Source organism: Periplaneta americana, chromosome 10 (genome assembly GCF_040183065.1).
Source record: "Periplaneta americana isolate PAMFEO1 chromosome 10, P.americana_PAMFEO1_priV1, whole genome shotgun sequence".
NCBI classification, from domain to species: Eukaryota; Metazoa; Arthropoda; class Insecta; order Blattodea; family Blattidae; genus Periplaneta; species Periplaneta americana.
In genome coordinates this window covers 130,054,088-130,070,484 of record NC_091126.1, presented here as the reverse complement: position 1 = coordinate 130,070,484, position 16,397 = coordinate 130,054,088, and the positions used below count along the sequence as shown (strand labels likewise).

The window sequence follows — 16,397 nt, the reverse complement described above, 5'->3', positions numbered from 1 at the left end:
GTAACCTGTTCAGACAAATTGGCTTAATAGCACCATTAAAAATACGCAGTGTGTCTATGCTTAATAGAAATATATCTGAATCTATAATAAAACAGCATCAGTCATAATTTTTGCGAGTTTCAATTTTCCGTTATTTCGCAATATTTATAGTTGGACTTATTGTTTGGTGTTAAAATGACGTGATTTTATATATCCTTAATGGATCGACGAAGAACTAAAATACATGAATTTTGTTTAACCCTCTCAATACCAAGCAAGGTATTCAGGCTACCCCAGCTATAAAATTAGTGAATAAAATATACGTGCGCTACAACACACCTTTGTGGTTTTGTTAAATAAGATTCTCACATTACAACAATGCATTGTATACTTATAGTTTCCTATTTTGGTAGTAATATTGTTTAAAAACCGCCTGGGTAGTCAGATTACCCTGCTTGGTATGGTATGTTTTCTTCTTTTTCTCTAAAATTTGTCTTATTCGTTCATTTTTATGTTGTACTGACAGACGGATGGTCTGTTGGACAGATGGACAGACAGAGGGATGGATGGACAGACAGATGAGCGAACAGACGGATAGACAGAAGGACAGATGGACAGAGGGTGGGTGAATGGACGGACAGATAGACAGAGGGACAGACGTACAGATGGATGGGTGAACAGAAGGACAGACAGAAGGAAACACAGAAGGATGGATAGACAGACAGAGGGACTGAGGGAAAGATGGCCAGGCAAACAGATAAACAGGTAAATATGTAGGTAGACAGCCGGCCATCTAGGCAAGACACAGACAGACATATATACCCAGTAGATAAAGGTACTATTATATCATCACTAAATAATAAAAAATTGCTTTACACATCTGAAAATATCTAAAATGTACTGGAGTATTTCAAGTACCCACTTGGTTTAAAGGAAGGTACTGAAAAGCTTGGAGTCCACACCTGTGGAGTAACGGTCAGCACATCTGGCTGCGAAACCAGGTGGCCCGGGTTCGATTCCCGGTCGGGGCAAGTTACCTGGTTGAGGTTTTTTCTGGGGTTTTCCCTCAACCCAAGATGAGCAAATGCTGGGTAACTTTCGGTGCTGGACCCCGGACTCATTTCACCGGCATTATCACCTTCATCTCATTCAGACGCTAAATAACCTAAGCTGTTGATAAAGTGACGTAAAATAACCTACTAAAAAAAAGTTTGGAACCACGTAGGTTAAGTAACCGTATTTTTAAAGTTTCCCACAAGTTTGGTGTTCATGTCTAACTTGTTTTAACAAATATCAACTCATTTAATCTGTAAATGTTTCTCGAGTTAACTGTATTCTTCATACGGTTGACTTAATTAAAAAGTGCATTATTTACAGTAACATTTAAATTATGTGATTATTAATTTTGTGGCAGTGATCAGAGCTTTCCACGACTGGGGCAGATGATCATGGATTATGATCCACCAATCAAGAAGTTGTCAGAAGAGTTTGTGCCTCATGCAAAACTGCTGGTGACAGCACTTATTTCTTTATGGCCAATTTATGGCAGTAGAAATCTGTCAGCAGAGAAATGGAGGTAAGAATGAATCACTGAAATAACAAATATGAGACTGCACAAAACAAGCAGCATTATAAAATATCTGTACAGCAAATATAATGCCTCATTAAAATATTTTCCCATGTTATACACATACAAGTATGTCTAAAATTTAATGAGACTGATAGTATAAATTTTATTCTGAATTTACGTAGAAATGAACACTATCCCCTTCAAAGTATTTTCCCTGGGAAGCTGCACACCACCAGAGATGTTCCCATTTCCGGTACCTGAACCACAGCAGATGCTTCAAGTATCATGAATAAATGTGTTAATCTTATATCATTTTGTAAACAAGGCCTTTGATATGCCCCAAGAGAAGTAATCAGAAGGCATAACATCAGGAATTTGGGCTGGCCATTCAATTGGACCTCAAATTGCAGTCCAGTGTCTGAGATATCCTAGATGTCTTGTACAGACTCAGAAAACAATTTGGGCCAACTGAATTTTCCTAGTTCCAATTAGCTATAACATACTGCACATGCTCAGTGGGTCTGTACAGAAAGACTAAAGTGTACTGGTGCTCCATCCTGATTCAAACACATCCATTGGCACACAGTAATATGTAGCACGTTTTCTAACAGGTCTGGAAGAGCTTGTTGGAAATGTCGTAAATCTCCCCATTCAAACATGGTTGCAGGACATGTGCAAAGCATAATTACATCTGCAATGTCGATTCTGACATGAGGGGTGGTTTGTACTGACTAAGGAATATTTTGGATACCACAGATTCCTATTCGAAAAATGTTATATTTCGACATCTCTATAACCTCTTCAGTTTGAGCACAACCTTTCAAAACACCCATTAGATATAGTGACACTGTTTTGTTTAGTCGTGCAGTTTTCATTTTCCCATCGCCCACTGCTAGGAGCTTATCTGCGGCCAAGCTGCCACCAGGTCTGCCGGCACTGAAACATTTAGTATAAGAATTTGTACTTACCCAGCTCAAAGTAGGTGTTGAAAATGTCCCCCCACCAACTGCTACACACTGTTGACACCTTCTTATGAAATTGTGAATTACTTTAAGAAGTTCTGCTTCACTGATTGACTCGATTTCAGCTCTTATATAGTATTTAAGCTCATTTATTGTATGTGGATCTTTCGCATAAACCTTATTTTAAGTGCCCCCCATAGATAGAAATCGCATGGTGTTAAATCTAGACTTAGTGGGGCCCACAAATTTTTACTGATGATTCTTCTTCCGAAAATTCGACGCAATTCTCTCGTGGATTCTTCAGTAGTATGAGCAGTGGTGGAATCTTGTTGGAAATATACTGAGGAACGTTCTCCATAAGTCAGTTCATCTAAAAATGGGTCAAGGATCTCATTCACATAACACTTGCTGGTAATTGTGCCCTGAGTGAAAATAGGCCCAATAATTCTGTGTCCGTTCATTGCATACCACATACCTTATTTTTCATAAAGGTGTCTCGAGTACAATATTGGGTATCTCCTGACTGTAATACCGATGATTTTGTGAGGATACATGTCCATTTAAATGAAAATAGGCCTCATCGGAAAAATAAATTAATGTTGGATCAATTTTCTAAGAATTTACTTTCTCTAAAATCCAATTACAAAAATGCGACCTCTTATTGGGATCTTGTTGATTTAACTTTTGAAATACCGGAATTCTGTATGGTTTTAATTTAAGTAATTTTGTTGCTTGACGAGCGGACTCGTAACTTCTCTTTCCTGCACCAAATGCTTAAGAGATATTTTGTGGGATGTGCTCTAGTTTCTGTCCTATCTCGTCGAATTTTTCTTCTGTAATAACATGTCTCCTCCTTTGTATTTTACGATCATTTACTGAACCTGAATAATTTCAAGGAAAAATTGTTCCCGTGCCAGTTATCAATCCTGGGACCCATCGCTTAGCGCGCGAATGCTCTACCGTCTGAGCTACCCCAGGAACCATACACGACACAGTCACCGTATTCAAACCTGTTTACAGGGAGCTATTACCTGAAAGCCAGATTTGCATAATACATTCGTTACTGTGATATGTTAACAGAAAGCCACAATTTAAGTCACGCAAAGTATTGTGTGCACTCATAGTTGAGTTCTGACGTCTTATCAGCTCACTTGTGTTGTGTGGATACAAAGGAAAAATTGTGACGGTGTTGTGTATGGTTCCTGGGGTAGCTCAGTCGGTAGAGCGTTTGCGCGCTAAGCGAAGGGTCCTGGGATCAATATCCAGCTCCAGAACAATTTTTCCATGAAATTATTCAAACCTGCTTTACAGGGAGCTATTACCTGAAAGCCAGATTTGCATTTACTGAACCTGTCTGTCTGAATTTTTTGGCTAACCACCTTATTGTAGTGGCATTAGGCATGGGTCTATTTGGAAATTTGTTACACAAGCTCTGTCGTGTTCTGGCACAAGATTTTCTGTATTTTTTGTAAGTAGTAAGCATATACACACGTTCACATAATGAAAACACTCATTGCAACAGCGCCGAACACACACACAACACAACACTACTAATTCAACCTTCACACACGAGTGCAGATGATAAACTAACACGCAACTGTCACTACTGTATGGCACTGCGTTTGTTAGTGAAAGCAGGTGGAAAACACAGTAGCTGTATGGGCAACGTGGCAAATGAAAACACCACAGCATAACAAAACAGTGTTGCTATAGTAACTAAATTTTATGTTGTGCACATGTCTTAGGCGAGGGTTTGGAGGAATTCAAATTACAGAAGATTTCTCATCAAATTATATGTACTATAAATAAACTTGCCACAGATATGTTTCATATACCTAAATGCAATTACTGCTTATACTGAAAAAGACTACTAAAGAAAATGGTGAAAAGTCAGAGGTTAATTTCATACTGTTTTGAATTTAATTGTATCTGCCTATTTGAGTTTCATGTATGGGCTGTACTGCTTATTGCATTTCTGCAAAGATCATAATTACGAAAAAATGTATTGTGTTACAGGTCAGATCAAAAGCTTAGTCTTGTTGGAAACCCAGGACAATTACTGAAACCTTCACAAACAGCCACGATGTCGTGTGAATACCTCTCCCTCGACACCATGGAAAGATGGATCATATGTGAGTTTTTCCACCCTTTATTTATTTAAAAAAATTGTCTTGTTTCTTATTGTAACAATATTTGCGATTTTGTGATTGTGTTAAGAGATCGAGAATTGGCACAGGAGTCGGATTTAGGTACAGGTTTCAGGAATTATATTATCAAGGTAGAGGAGGAATTGTCTCTGCAGTTGTGAAACATAATTTTGGGTCCACATTCAGGAAAGGAAAGCTTTTCAGAGGGTTAATTGTGATATACACAAATGTGCGAAGAAGTCGCCCTCGGTAGCGTAGTCAATATAGCATTGGCCTTGCCAAGAAAAAATGAAGGGGTGTTAAATCTGGAGACGTGGCCGGCCATTCTACTGGTCCACGTCGACCAATCCAATGTCCAGGGAACTGTTCGTCCAGTCCGCTGCAACATTTCTGTGGCTTAACATACCAAAATGAAGAATGATATCAATTCTTTCCTCTTTCGATAATGTCATCACGAAAATCACGAAATTTTGTTATAGGAAAGCTTCAAATAATCACAACAATACACTGAAACTGTCACAGGTTAACCAAACAGTAAAGCAGGAAAATTTAATTACCAGAATTGCATAAAAACACCTTTTCCAAAGCCTCCTTAGTACCGTAGCATGTTACAAAATATCTGTAGATGCAGTAACTAATGTTTGTGTCATTATTACAATGATCTTTAAATAACTTGAAAACTATTAGAGATATCTCAAAACGGATTGCACCATTGTTTTTCTCAAAAAATTTCACGTGATTTTGAGTACCTACATGACCCCCTTTCCATTTCAAATTTCAAATTTGCATTGAAAATGGTGGCTTTTGAGATAGCTGAGGGCTAGAATCGAATATGTCTCTGGTAAAGCATTTGGTGTTACAAATACTGGTAACACCTACAGTAATCGAAAATCAAGCGTATGGAAGATATTTATATGATTCCAGACTTTTGATTCACTCTGTATTTTGAATACCATTGTTTTTTCAATTTTCTGTTCACATTATCATCCTTCTTACTTATACAGGGTGTCCGGGACAAAATTTACCAATAAGAAAGTTTAATAACTCACCAAATAATTGATGGATGAAAATGCAGTTTGCGGGAATTGACAAAGGGACTTCCAAAGTTTCGAATGACCACTAATAAACTTCTATGTGTGCACCTCTTGTAGCACGACAGATGTCCAGGCGATATTCAAGTTCTTGCCATGTGTTTCGTAACATCTCTGGAGTGACAGTTGCACAAGCAGCGACAATTCTCCGATGTAGATCCTCCAAATCTGCCACTACAGTCTTGTACACAATGTCTTTTATGTATCCCCAAAAAAAGAAGTCCAGTGGGGTTAGGTCTGGGGATCTGGGATGCCATGCTGTAGATCCACCTCGACCAATCCATCGCTGAGGAAAGCATTCATTCAAGTGATCTGTAACATGTAATGCATAATGAGGTGGAGCTCCGTCTTGTTGGAAAACATATCCCTGTGGAATTTGAGGAATGGCGTAATTTTGCAGTATATCAAGATACACATTTCCATTGATAGTGTTTTCCACAAAAAAGAACGGTCCAATCACAATTTCATGTGTAAGTCAGCACCAAACATTAATCTTAGGGCTGTCTCTTTCCAATTCCCTCACTACATGCGGATTTTCTGATCCCCAGATGCGACAATTATGCCTGTTGACGATCCCACTGACGTGGAAGGTGGACTCATCACTAAATACGACCTTCTGCAGATATCCATTTTCAATATCAATTTTCAACAGCATGTCACTAGCGAAATCATATCGTGCAGGCAAGTTGTTTGGTTTCAACTTTTGAACCAATTGAATCTTGTATGCATGCAGACGTAACCTCATGTGCAGAACATCGTGGATAGTTGACTTTGGAATTGCAAGTTCCCTGCTGGCACGGCGAACAGACTTACATGGGCTCCTTTGGAAAGCTTGCTGAATTCTGTCGACTTGCGTTTCTGTCACTTTCTTCCTGCGTAGTGTTTTCTGTACAAGAGAACCGGTCTCAAGAAGCTTTCTATGCCAAGTTGTTATTGTGTGCCTTTCTGATGGTTGCTTCTCAGGCCACTGTTGTCTAAATATTCTCTCCACTATCTTCGGAAACTTGAATTCGGCAAGCCAATAGCAGCATTGAACTTTTTGTTGCACTGTGAACGCCATTTTAATTACAGCTATGTCAACAACACTGACCAAATGTTGCCAACATCACACATAAAACTTAAAATGTCCCTCTTTCATTTGCTGCAAATTTCATTTTCCTATCTCCATTATTACGCGAGTTATTAAACTTTCTTATTGGTAAATTTTGTCCCGGACACAGTGTATTTAAATCGGGAGTATGTTTTCGATTTTTCGTGTCGCAATTTTGTTCATAAGTTGAGGACGAGAAACCTGTATTTAATAAAAAGTAAATTGAATCAGAATTGCTTTGATCACATATTTTATAACATAACTGATAACTAATAATCCACCATAACATTAACACTCAGCGCACTAGAAATTAAGTTTTCATTGGTACACTGTTACCTACCAGTCATGCTAGATATGAGAGAACTGAGACAATATTGGGAATGTCTCACAGCATTTGGAATAGGTTTGATGGCGAGATGTGCTATGCATGTGCCTGTAGAGTCGACCATGGCAGAACCGAAGATCTGAAGAGACAGTGTCAAGTTGTATCTCCTCTCCTTACAACAGCCCAGGCAACACGTCTGATGTTGTGTAAGAGCACGGCACCAGCAAGCAAGCTGGCTTACAATAATGAAGTCATGTTGACTGATCGATGTAACCTGTAATGTCGTTACTCCAAATATTAATGTAGGTTAGAATTTTAATTATTATAAACACAGATAAAGTTGGGTAGACACTGTCTTAAAATCTCGTAGCACGTTTCACCCCTACTCTAAACCATCCTTCCAGATATTAGAAGGTCCACTTATATGTTCTTCGTTTGCAGTCATTCAGTGGAATTTCACTCTGTTATAATTTTGTCCTTCAATTTTAAAATTGAATTTTTAAATTTTTACGCAAATTTTCTTTCAAATAAACTACATTCACTTTCGCGAATCGCTTAGACGTGAATCTCCAATGATAATATTCTTCTCATTTTACTGAACACGTTTCTGCTCGTAGCAACTTTACACAACAACACAAGAAGTGAAACTATTAAACAAGGTAGCAAATACCATACAGGTAACACTGCGTAACAAATTTTAACTTTATTTTTGTGCTGGGCATGTGTTACATGTTTTATATATAATTCGAACCTCCTGAATACGAGTATGACAATAAAAAAAAAAAGTTCGTTACGGTTTTTGAGAAATTTTCGAATTTATATCTATTCAAAATACTGCTTCATATAATAACAGTAAGGTTAAATACTCACTTTTCAAAGGATTACAGCTTTCTTTTTCTTCATTTTCTTTTATACTGGGCATCAGGTACAACACGAGCTAGAGTCCAACAATAGTCTGCTAGCATATTGGTACTCCACTGTCATTGGTATCTCTTTTCCATAGTTGAAATTTCTTTATGAAAGCGTCCACCATGCTCATCACTGAAATCGCCACAATTCTCGGGGAGTGAAGAAATTGAATTTTCAGGGACATGTTACAACCCATAGTTTCATACGCCAACAGTAAATTTTGTACTACTTCTTCATAGTTCTCACTTTTATAGTTACCCAGGGAATTTAATACAATCTCCTTGAATGCAATTCAGGCGGCTCTCTCTTTTCCTTCCAACAAAGATTCGAAGTGATTGTCCTTCATTATTTCCCTAATTTGTGGTCCATTGAAAACTCCCTCTTTTATTTTTGAGTCACTAATAGCAGGAAATTGTTCCTGTATATGTTTAAATGCTTCAGTTTAATGATTCATCCCTTTAACAAAATTCTTCATTAACCCTAACTTAATGTGTAAAGGGAGTAAAATTACTTTACTTTGAGGTACAAGAGGTTGTTGTATAATATTTTTCTTCCCTGGCTCTAGTGATTGTCGTATTGGCCATTCTTTTATTTTATAATGCTTATCTCGAACGTGACTCTCCCATTCGCACAGAAAGCAGCAACATTTTGTATAGCCTAATTGCATTCCAAGAAACAGTGCTACAATCTTCATATCCGCACATATAATATCTTGAATATCATATTAAATCACGCCTTAAAGGAATACACATCTTACACAGAATACTAACACCACGGAAATCTCCTGGTAAACTGAAGCAATTTCAAATGGCGAACCTGTTTCTCACTCTCCAATTGGAACCGAAAAGAGCAATAAAACAATTTCCGCTTCTAGAGGTAGTTTTGATAGGGTAGTCTATTGCAAAATATAAACTACAGTAATGTCATTAAAGCTCACAGTGAAAGAAATACTCATCTCAAGTAAAATCATGTAAACTCAAGTGAATTCATACTGCGAATCTGTTTCACCTTCTCCAAATAGATTCGTAAAAGGGGCAATAAAATAATTTCCATTTCTACAAGTGCTTATATCGTGGAGACCACAGTTAGCGCATCTAGCCGTGAAACCAGGTGGCCCGGGTTCGATTCCCGGTCGGGGCAAGTTACATGATTGAGGTTTTTCCTGGATTTTCCCCTCAACCCAATATGAACAAATGCTGGATAACTTTCGGTGTTGGACCCCGGACTCATTTCACCGGCATTATCATCTTCATCTCATTCAGATGCTAAATAACTTAAGATGTTGATAAAGTGTCGTAAAATAACCTACTAAAATAAATAATAAACCTGGAGACCTATATATCCTAATATTGTTTTCACATAATGGGCTGTCACATTTGTAAAACAAGATAATTACACAAGGAATACGGTGATTTTTAAATAAAATGCGTAGAAAATGAATTACATTATGCAACTCGAAAACCCGAACTGATGGAACATTTTCTTGTTATTTTTTTTAATTCAGGAGGTCGAAATTAGTAAGAATTTGTTAGTTTTATATCTGGCGCAAAATGACCAGTGCAATCCGTGGTTCGAGCCTGAAGGCCATGTGCAGCAGTCGCATTCCTCAAGAACGTTTTCTTTCTCACTAGAAATTTCCACATTCCTTAGAGGATTAAAGGATGGGACATTCAGCATGAATAGTTAAGAAAGTTGCCAAATTTCATTTTAAACTTGCAAAGTACAGTAAAGTACCCTTATCAAGTTCCTAGATTTTTTTTAATGCATTAAACTACTGAATTTTAAAATTATAATACTATACTTTGATGTTGAAATCTGGTCTCTTTAAAGTGGTAAATTTAAAAAAAAAAACTGCTATTCACTATCTGGTTGGTGATCAGGAGGAGGGGTGGTCCTTAAATGAAAGTGAAAATACAAGTGTTTTATACGTTTGTACATTGGTTCTAAAAAAAATCAATCTCTAAGGTGGGTGGTCTCTTAATAGGAGTGGTTTTACAGAGATGTTTCACAGCAGTATCACTTTTCTTTAGTTTATATTTCGTTTTCTTGGATATTAAAATTACTGTGAAGGTAGAATGTAGATTGTTTTGTTTTTGCTGGTCTCCTCAACCAGCCCTAATCAATACAGTATTGACATGTCAAATAATACATATTTAAATTATAAATATTCACACTACATTAACGGTCTTACTAATAAAAACTCTGTATACAGACGTTTAACTGTCGTATACTTATACAATGAGTAGCTCGTTTATAAGTCGCGTGTAAATTCCTTACTAATAATCACTACATACGTCGTGTATAACAGTATAACTGTTACACAGCTATGGCATACGCAAATCAAGCTTTCAGGTATAATTCCCTGTAAAGTTGATTTTGTTGTATTATAATATATACAAATATAGAAACTACAAAAGTACATGTGTATTAAACTTCAATTGATAGTGGCAGAAATATAATGACTTCAGCTGTGATGCTCAAGCGATTTTTCTTAAATTATTATTGTGTACATACGTAATGCATAATCTCGTATTGTTTATTTTAAAATTTCTTCAGCTAATTTTTTTTAATTTTCACGGACTTTACATATCAATTATTGTATTGTGTAACAGAATTTACAAGAATTTTATCTTTTACTTGTGATTTTTAAATAGTTCATTTGTAATTTAACATTGTGAAATGTGTCCCCCCCCCTTCTCTCTCTCTCTTTGTATGTCTGTCTTTCTCCTTTTTGGAGAAAGAAAGAGAGATTATCTTCAACTGTAAAATAAATAAATTATATCACTGACACCACAAATCAGTATTGGATATATTAAACTACAGGAACTTTTTTTTAGTAGGTTATTTTACGACTCTTTATCAACTTCTTAGGTTCTTTATCGTCTGAGTGAGATGAAGGTGATAATCCTGGTGAAATGAGTCCGGGGTCCAGAACCTAAAGTTACCCAGCATTTGCTCATATTGGGTTGAGAGAAAACCCAGAAAAAACCTCAACCAGATAACTTTCCCTGACCGGGAATTGAACCCGGGCCACCTGGTTTCATGGTCAGACATGCTAACTGTTACTCCACAGGTACAGGAACTTAAGTCATTATAATAAAATAAAGTGAATGTTGGGTAAGTCATTGCCAATTCAGTTTATTCTAGATAACTGTGGAATGCATATATCATCAAATTGTTTCCTCTTGTATGGACGAGGGACCTGAAGGCTTACATTGCAGCCTGAGGCTTATTATGCTCACCACTCCTGTTCTGTGAATAATTGGGTAGCCAAACAGCCATGCTCTCGTATAAGTACAGCACGCCACACTGTGAACTTAACCTGAACTGTGGTATAGATGATATATGAATTAATAATGACGAAATGAGTCAGAGGTCCAACACAGAAAGTTACCCAGCAATTCTGCTTTAATTCGTTGAGTGAAAACTTCGGAAAAACCCCAACCAGGATTTGAACCTGGGTCTATCAAAAGCCTTTTCTAGATCCACAAATACTATATTCACTTCTTTATTCTTCTCTAGGTATCTTTCGCCGATTGTCCATAGCAGTCCAATTGCATCTCTCATACCTTTTCCCTTTCTGAAGCCAAACTGCTCTTCTTCCAACTGTTCTTCCAGCTTAGAATATAAACGTTGATTCAGTATTCGCAAGAGAATCTTCGCCAAGTGCGATAGATACATATATATATATATAGTCGGCCTTGGTAGCGTACTTGGTATAGCGCTGGCCTTGTATGCTCGAGGATGTGGGTTCGATCCCGGCCCAGGTCGATAGCATTTAAGTGTGTTTAAATGTGACAGGCTCATGTCATTAGATTTACTGGCATGTAAAAGAACTCCTGTGGGACAAAAATCCCGCACACCGGCGACGCTGATATAACCTCTGCAGTTGTGAGCGTCGTTAAATAAACCATAATTTAAAATTTATATATATAAATATGTATATTAATTGTTAGATTGGAGAACCATATGGAAAAGATACTGATTTTTAAGAATACTATTGAAATTCGGACTAAATTGCAGTGCATACTTGACAAGTTGCAAAAATAAAGTGGGAATGTTTCTAAATGTCACAGAACAACTGTTTTGATTATATAGCTGCAAAAGGGAACTACAGTATGTACACCCTTTGACATGAAAATTGGTCGCTGTTCAGAAATGAGGTCCCAAACATGGAATGGTTCGGGAATCATTGTGTAGGCAATGTTTACATGCATGCTTTTTACATATAGAGATTTGAACACTTGTCTTTGGAACGAGAAGAAAGAGCTCTATCACTAAGCCCCAAGGGCTTCTTTGGGAATTGTCGTTTCGTGGCATACAAATATTTCCCTGCTACTACGACTTCATCCTTGATAGTTAATTTTTTGCCATGTGAATTGTGCATTTGCTTGAACAACGGACAAATTTACGCTACAGGAGAGGACCATTTTCCATGTCAAAGGGTGTACTTTGAAGGAGGCTGGAAGAAATGAACTTTCAATTTCTCATTCTGCTAAAAACTTCTGATTGCTTTTTAATCTTTTAGTGAGATGTAGTCCATTTTGTGGCTGCTAATAACATCTTATGTATAAAATAATAATAAAAAAACTAGGTTAATTACCCTTAGTTTCTGTTCTTGAAATAAAATAAAAAGTAGTAATGCTTTTAACTGCAGTTAAGCAGAGCAGTTCATGTGCCTGTAATTAGAGCATAGCTTTGGAACACACTTTGTGTTGATTGTTTTGTTGTGTATGTTTTCAGTTGGATTCATGCTGTGCCACCAAGTCATAGGTCAGGACAAACCACAGGACTGGCCCAGTAAATTGTGGCTCAGTGCATTAGAATCAAGTTGGGTCGTTGCTCTCTTCCGTGATGAAGTGTTATACGTACATGCATACATACAAAGCTTCTTTGATGGAATCAAAGGATATGGGAAAAGAATATCCGAAGTAAAAGATTGCTACACTCAAGCCATACAGAAAGCGTAAGAGTTGGTGGTGATTTTTTATTACATTAAATTTAAATGTATTTAGCTTATCAGTTCTTTTTCTTTTTAATGATTTATTTCTGTAACAATGCTAACAATTTATGATTCATATTAATTCATGATGTAATTGTATTTAATTAATTTACTTTTAACTGTTGTCATCATGTGTTACTAGCAGCGCTAGTAGTAGTAGTTACGATAGTATTGTTCTGAGCCATTATGTAGGTAGGCTTTATTTTCGGAACAAATAGTAACTGTAACCTGGGTTTAAATGATTAGTTGAGCATTGTTTCGAAAACTGTCTCAGTTTTATAGAATAAGTTAATAATGATAATCAAAACCCCACTGTATTATAACAGAAGGTCAAAGTATACATACAATACTATCCTCAACACTGCCACCTCTGAGACATGAAAGTGTTTTGCTTCTGAATTCTCAATATGATTCCATGCCAGTCGGTCTTGACAAATTATATATACTTTGCACGAAAACATGACGACCTTCCCTCATCCCCTTCACCAATTAACTGCAGGCACGCGCAAGGGATAAACCCTTAGCCGCGTTGCCAATTCTTGAAGTCATTGTGATTTGCGAACGTTTTTCAAACTGTGTTCCGTGAAACCGCGATTTTCAGAAAGACTATATTATCTTTGTAAATATACCTTAATTTATAATTACTAAAACAAAATTGGTATAAAAATGAACAAACTTATTTTAAAAACACTTTATATTTATATTTTCACTAACATGTTTTGCCTAAATAAACAAAAAAAAAATGCAGACTTCTATAATAAGTGTTAAATTCTCATGTTATTGAAGTTCCAGAATTTTAAACTTAATTAAGAATGTTGTGCTGGTAAAATTTTCTGAAACTGTGATCATTGAATAGTTATAGAATTTATAGCACAAAAGAGTAAAGTTAGATTTTATCAGCTTCACCTTGGGTGATAATTTCCACTGACGCGTAAAATCTGTTTACTCTAGTATGCTATACAATATTTTATTCATTACTGGTATGTAAATTTAATTTTAAATTGTAGGGCTTTCCTTTGTACTGTGTTGTTGGCGAAGAAGTTCATATATATTCATTTTACTATTGCTAATATGTTGGTTGTCATGTAGAGTGATTTAAAAACATTTAATTCACTGCTGTAAGTTAGAAAACTTTTAAGCACTGCTGTGAATAATGTCATTATGTAGGTTGCTAAGGACGGTGTTGCTGTTGGCGATATCTCTTTCGCGTACTGTTCACATACTGTTCGGCGAAGTAAATCACTTATAAAATCGTCTATCTTACCGAATTCTGTTTTAATTTGTTTATTTTCTCTTTAGTTGGTGAACCGTAATTCTTAATTTCTATGCCCATATATCCAACTCCGCCGGTTGCGTCCGATGTTAAGTGATTAAGATTTATACTTATTAAACTGCTTGAACTTTCGATTACTTTATGGATAGAATTTCTAACGTTAGACACAATTTTAACACTTTGTTTTCTTAGCTACACTCCTCTGCAAATAAGATATTCTGTTTTCTTCGACGGTGTTATTTGTTGTTCTTGTTGTGATGGTCCTGAATCTTCAGGTGTATCAGGAGGCCTGGCTGCGGATCATCTACTCCAACACTCATTAATCATGGCCGGAATAAATTAGACATATTGAAGCGCACAACGGTATAAAACAACACATCGACAAAGACACTGAGAATGGGTGAAACCCAACAGGTAGAGGCAATGACTACTAGATTTGGCAATGCTGGGATCTATTGTATTTCTGCCACGCGGCTAGGGGTTGAGTAGAGGATGGGGGTTTATGAGAGATTACCAATTCCAAGAAGAGAGGCCGTCATGTTTCCGAGCCAAGTATAACAGGATTTTGGTTATTTTTAAACAGTTATCTTAATTGACTGTACAAATATGTATTTATATAATTGTAATAATGTATGACTCGACATTTGCAATGGCTGACAATGGTCATTTTTGTCATTTTTTAAAATTTGATGTCATTTTGTACTTATGCTTTTAGATTTGTTTCATGTAAATCTGATAATTAGTTATCGAGAAATAAACATTTAGTAAAATTCTGCAGATTTAAAGAGCCCAGGTAGACTAAAACTTTTTCCCATATTTCTTGGAGTATTGATTTTACAATACATTGCTTAATTTAAACAGTGATAGCTCTAAAACTGTTTAACTTATTTGATGGTGATTTGTTTTTTAATTAAACTATTTATCAGACTAGAGCTTGAACTTCTCAGGACATAATTTTAACTTTCTATAAAGTTAATAAGTGAGTATTAATAAAATGCACAACTTTTTTTAAAATTAGTATAATTATAATATATTTATTTTTACGCTAGAAACACTAGTCACAGCAGATATTTTACTACAGACCCTGCTGTAACTTAAATCCAGCAATTTAGAAAAAGAATCATGAATATATCATGGATGCAACAGAAATTAGAGCAGTTTATGTTTAATAGACTTTCAATTGTTACAGGATACATCGTTAACGGAACTGATTTCACTGTAATTAACTTAGTTTTTATGAATGTTCTCTGTGGTAAAATCAAGAAAAATATACAGGTGAAACTTCTAATGCTACCTCCACACTCTCGCCGAGTCGACCCGATTGCCACTCGGCGAGCGTAAACCGTGTTGATGCGAGCAATGTACCCGTCCACACTCTCGCCGAGCCGAGGCGAGGCATTCAGTTGTGACGTGTACACGATGGAAGCTACCGAAATTGCAGCTGCATCAGCTCTGTGTGCTCTTAGTTATTACAACTATTGGTAATATATCACACAAAAAAAGTCGGAAGCCTCGGAAAAAAAAAAGATGGTGGATGAAGCTATACACAAAAATCGGACGAGATGAATTTGCTGATATAACATTATTTCTCATTTAATATATGTAACTTGTCTATGAACATTTCCAACGTGGGAACGATTTTATTATTTCACAATATATCGACTCTAATGTTATTACAATATCTTAATAGGAATTTATAAATGATTAATAAAAATATGACTATTCATTTGTTTGCCAAGTTAATTAAAGCCATTTAAAACTAAATATTAATTTCTATTGCAGAGATATGATAGAAAATATCTTTAACGAGGAATTTTTGTGAACCATCAGGAGAATTTGATAACTTCTGTATCGTCAGTTATTTCGAAGAAAGACACAACTGAGAAAAGCGATACCAGACAAATTGCGGCTCGCCATATTGGCAGCTAGAATAACTGAAATATATTGAACAGACAGTCGCGGAAATTTGATAAGTGGTGGTCCTCCAGCTTGGGGTTTGGGCGAAGGACTAACAACCCATTACCGTAAAAAAGAGCTTGTTACAAAACC

General features: G+C 36.4%; 1 protein-coding gene across 2 annotated transcripts in view; it reads left to right on the top strand.

The window, feature by feature from the left end:
- Hem (Nck associated protein 1 Hem) overlaps positions 1-16,397 on the top strand; it is a 155,724-nt gene that overhangs the window by 27,532 nt on the left and 111,795 nt on the right. For both annotated transcript variants that reach the window (XM_069838143.1, XM_069838141.1), the window contains 3 exons: positions 1,394-1,555; positions 4,528-4,643; positions 12,817-13,039. In XM_069838143.1, the coding sequence (XP_069694244.1) occupies positions 1,394-1,555; positions 4,528-4,643; positions 12,817-13,039 (501 nt within the window). The remainder of the gene's footprint in view (positions 1-1,393; positions 1,556-4,527; positions 4,644-12,816; positions 13,040-16,397) is intronic.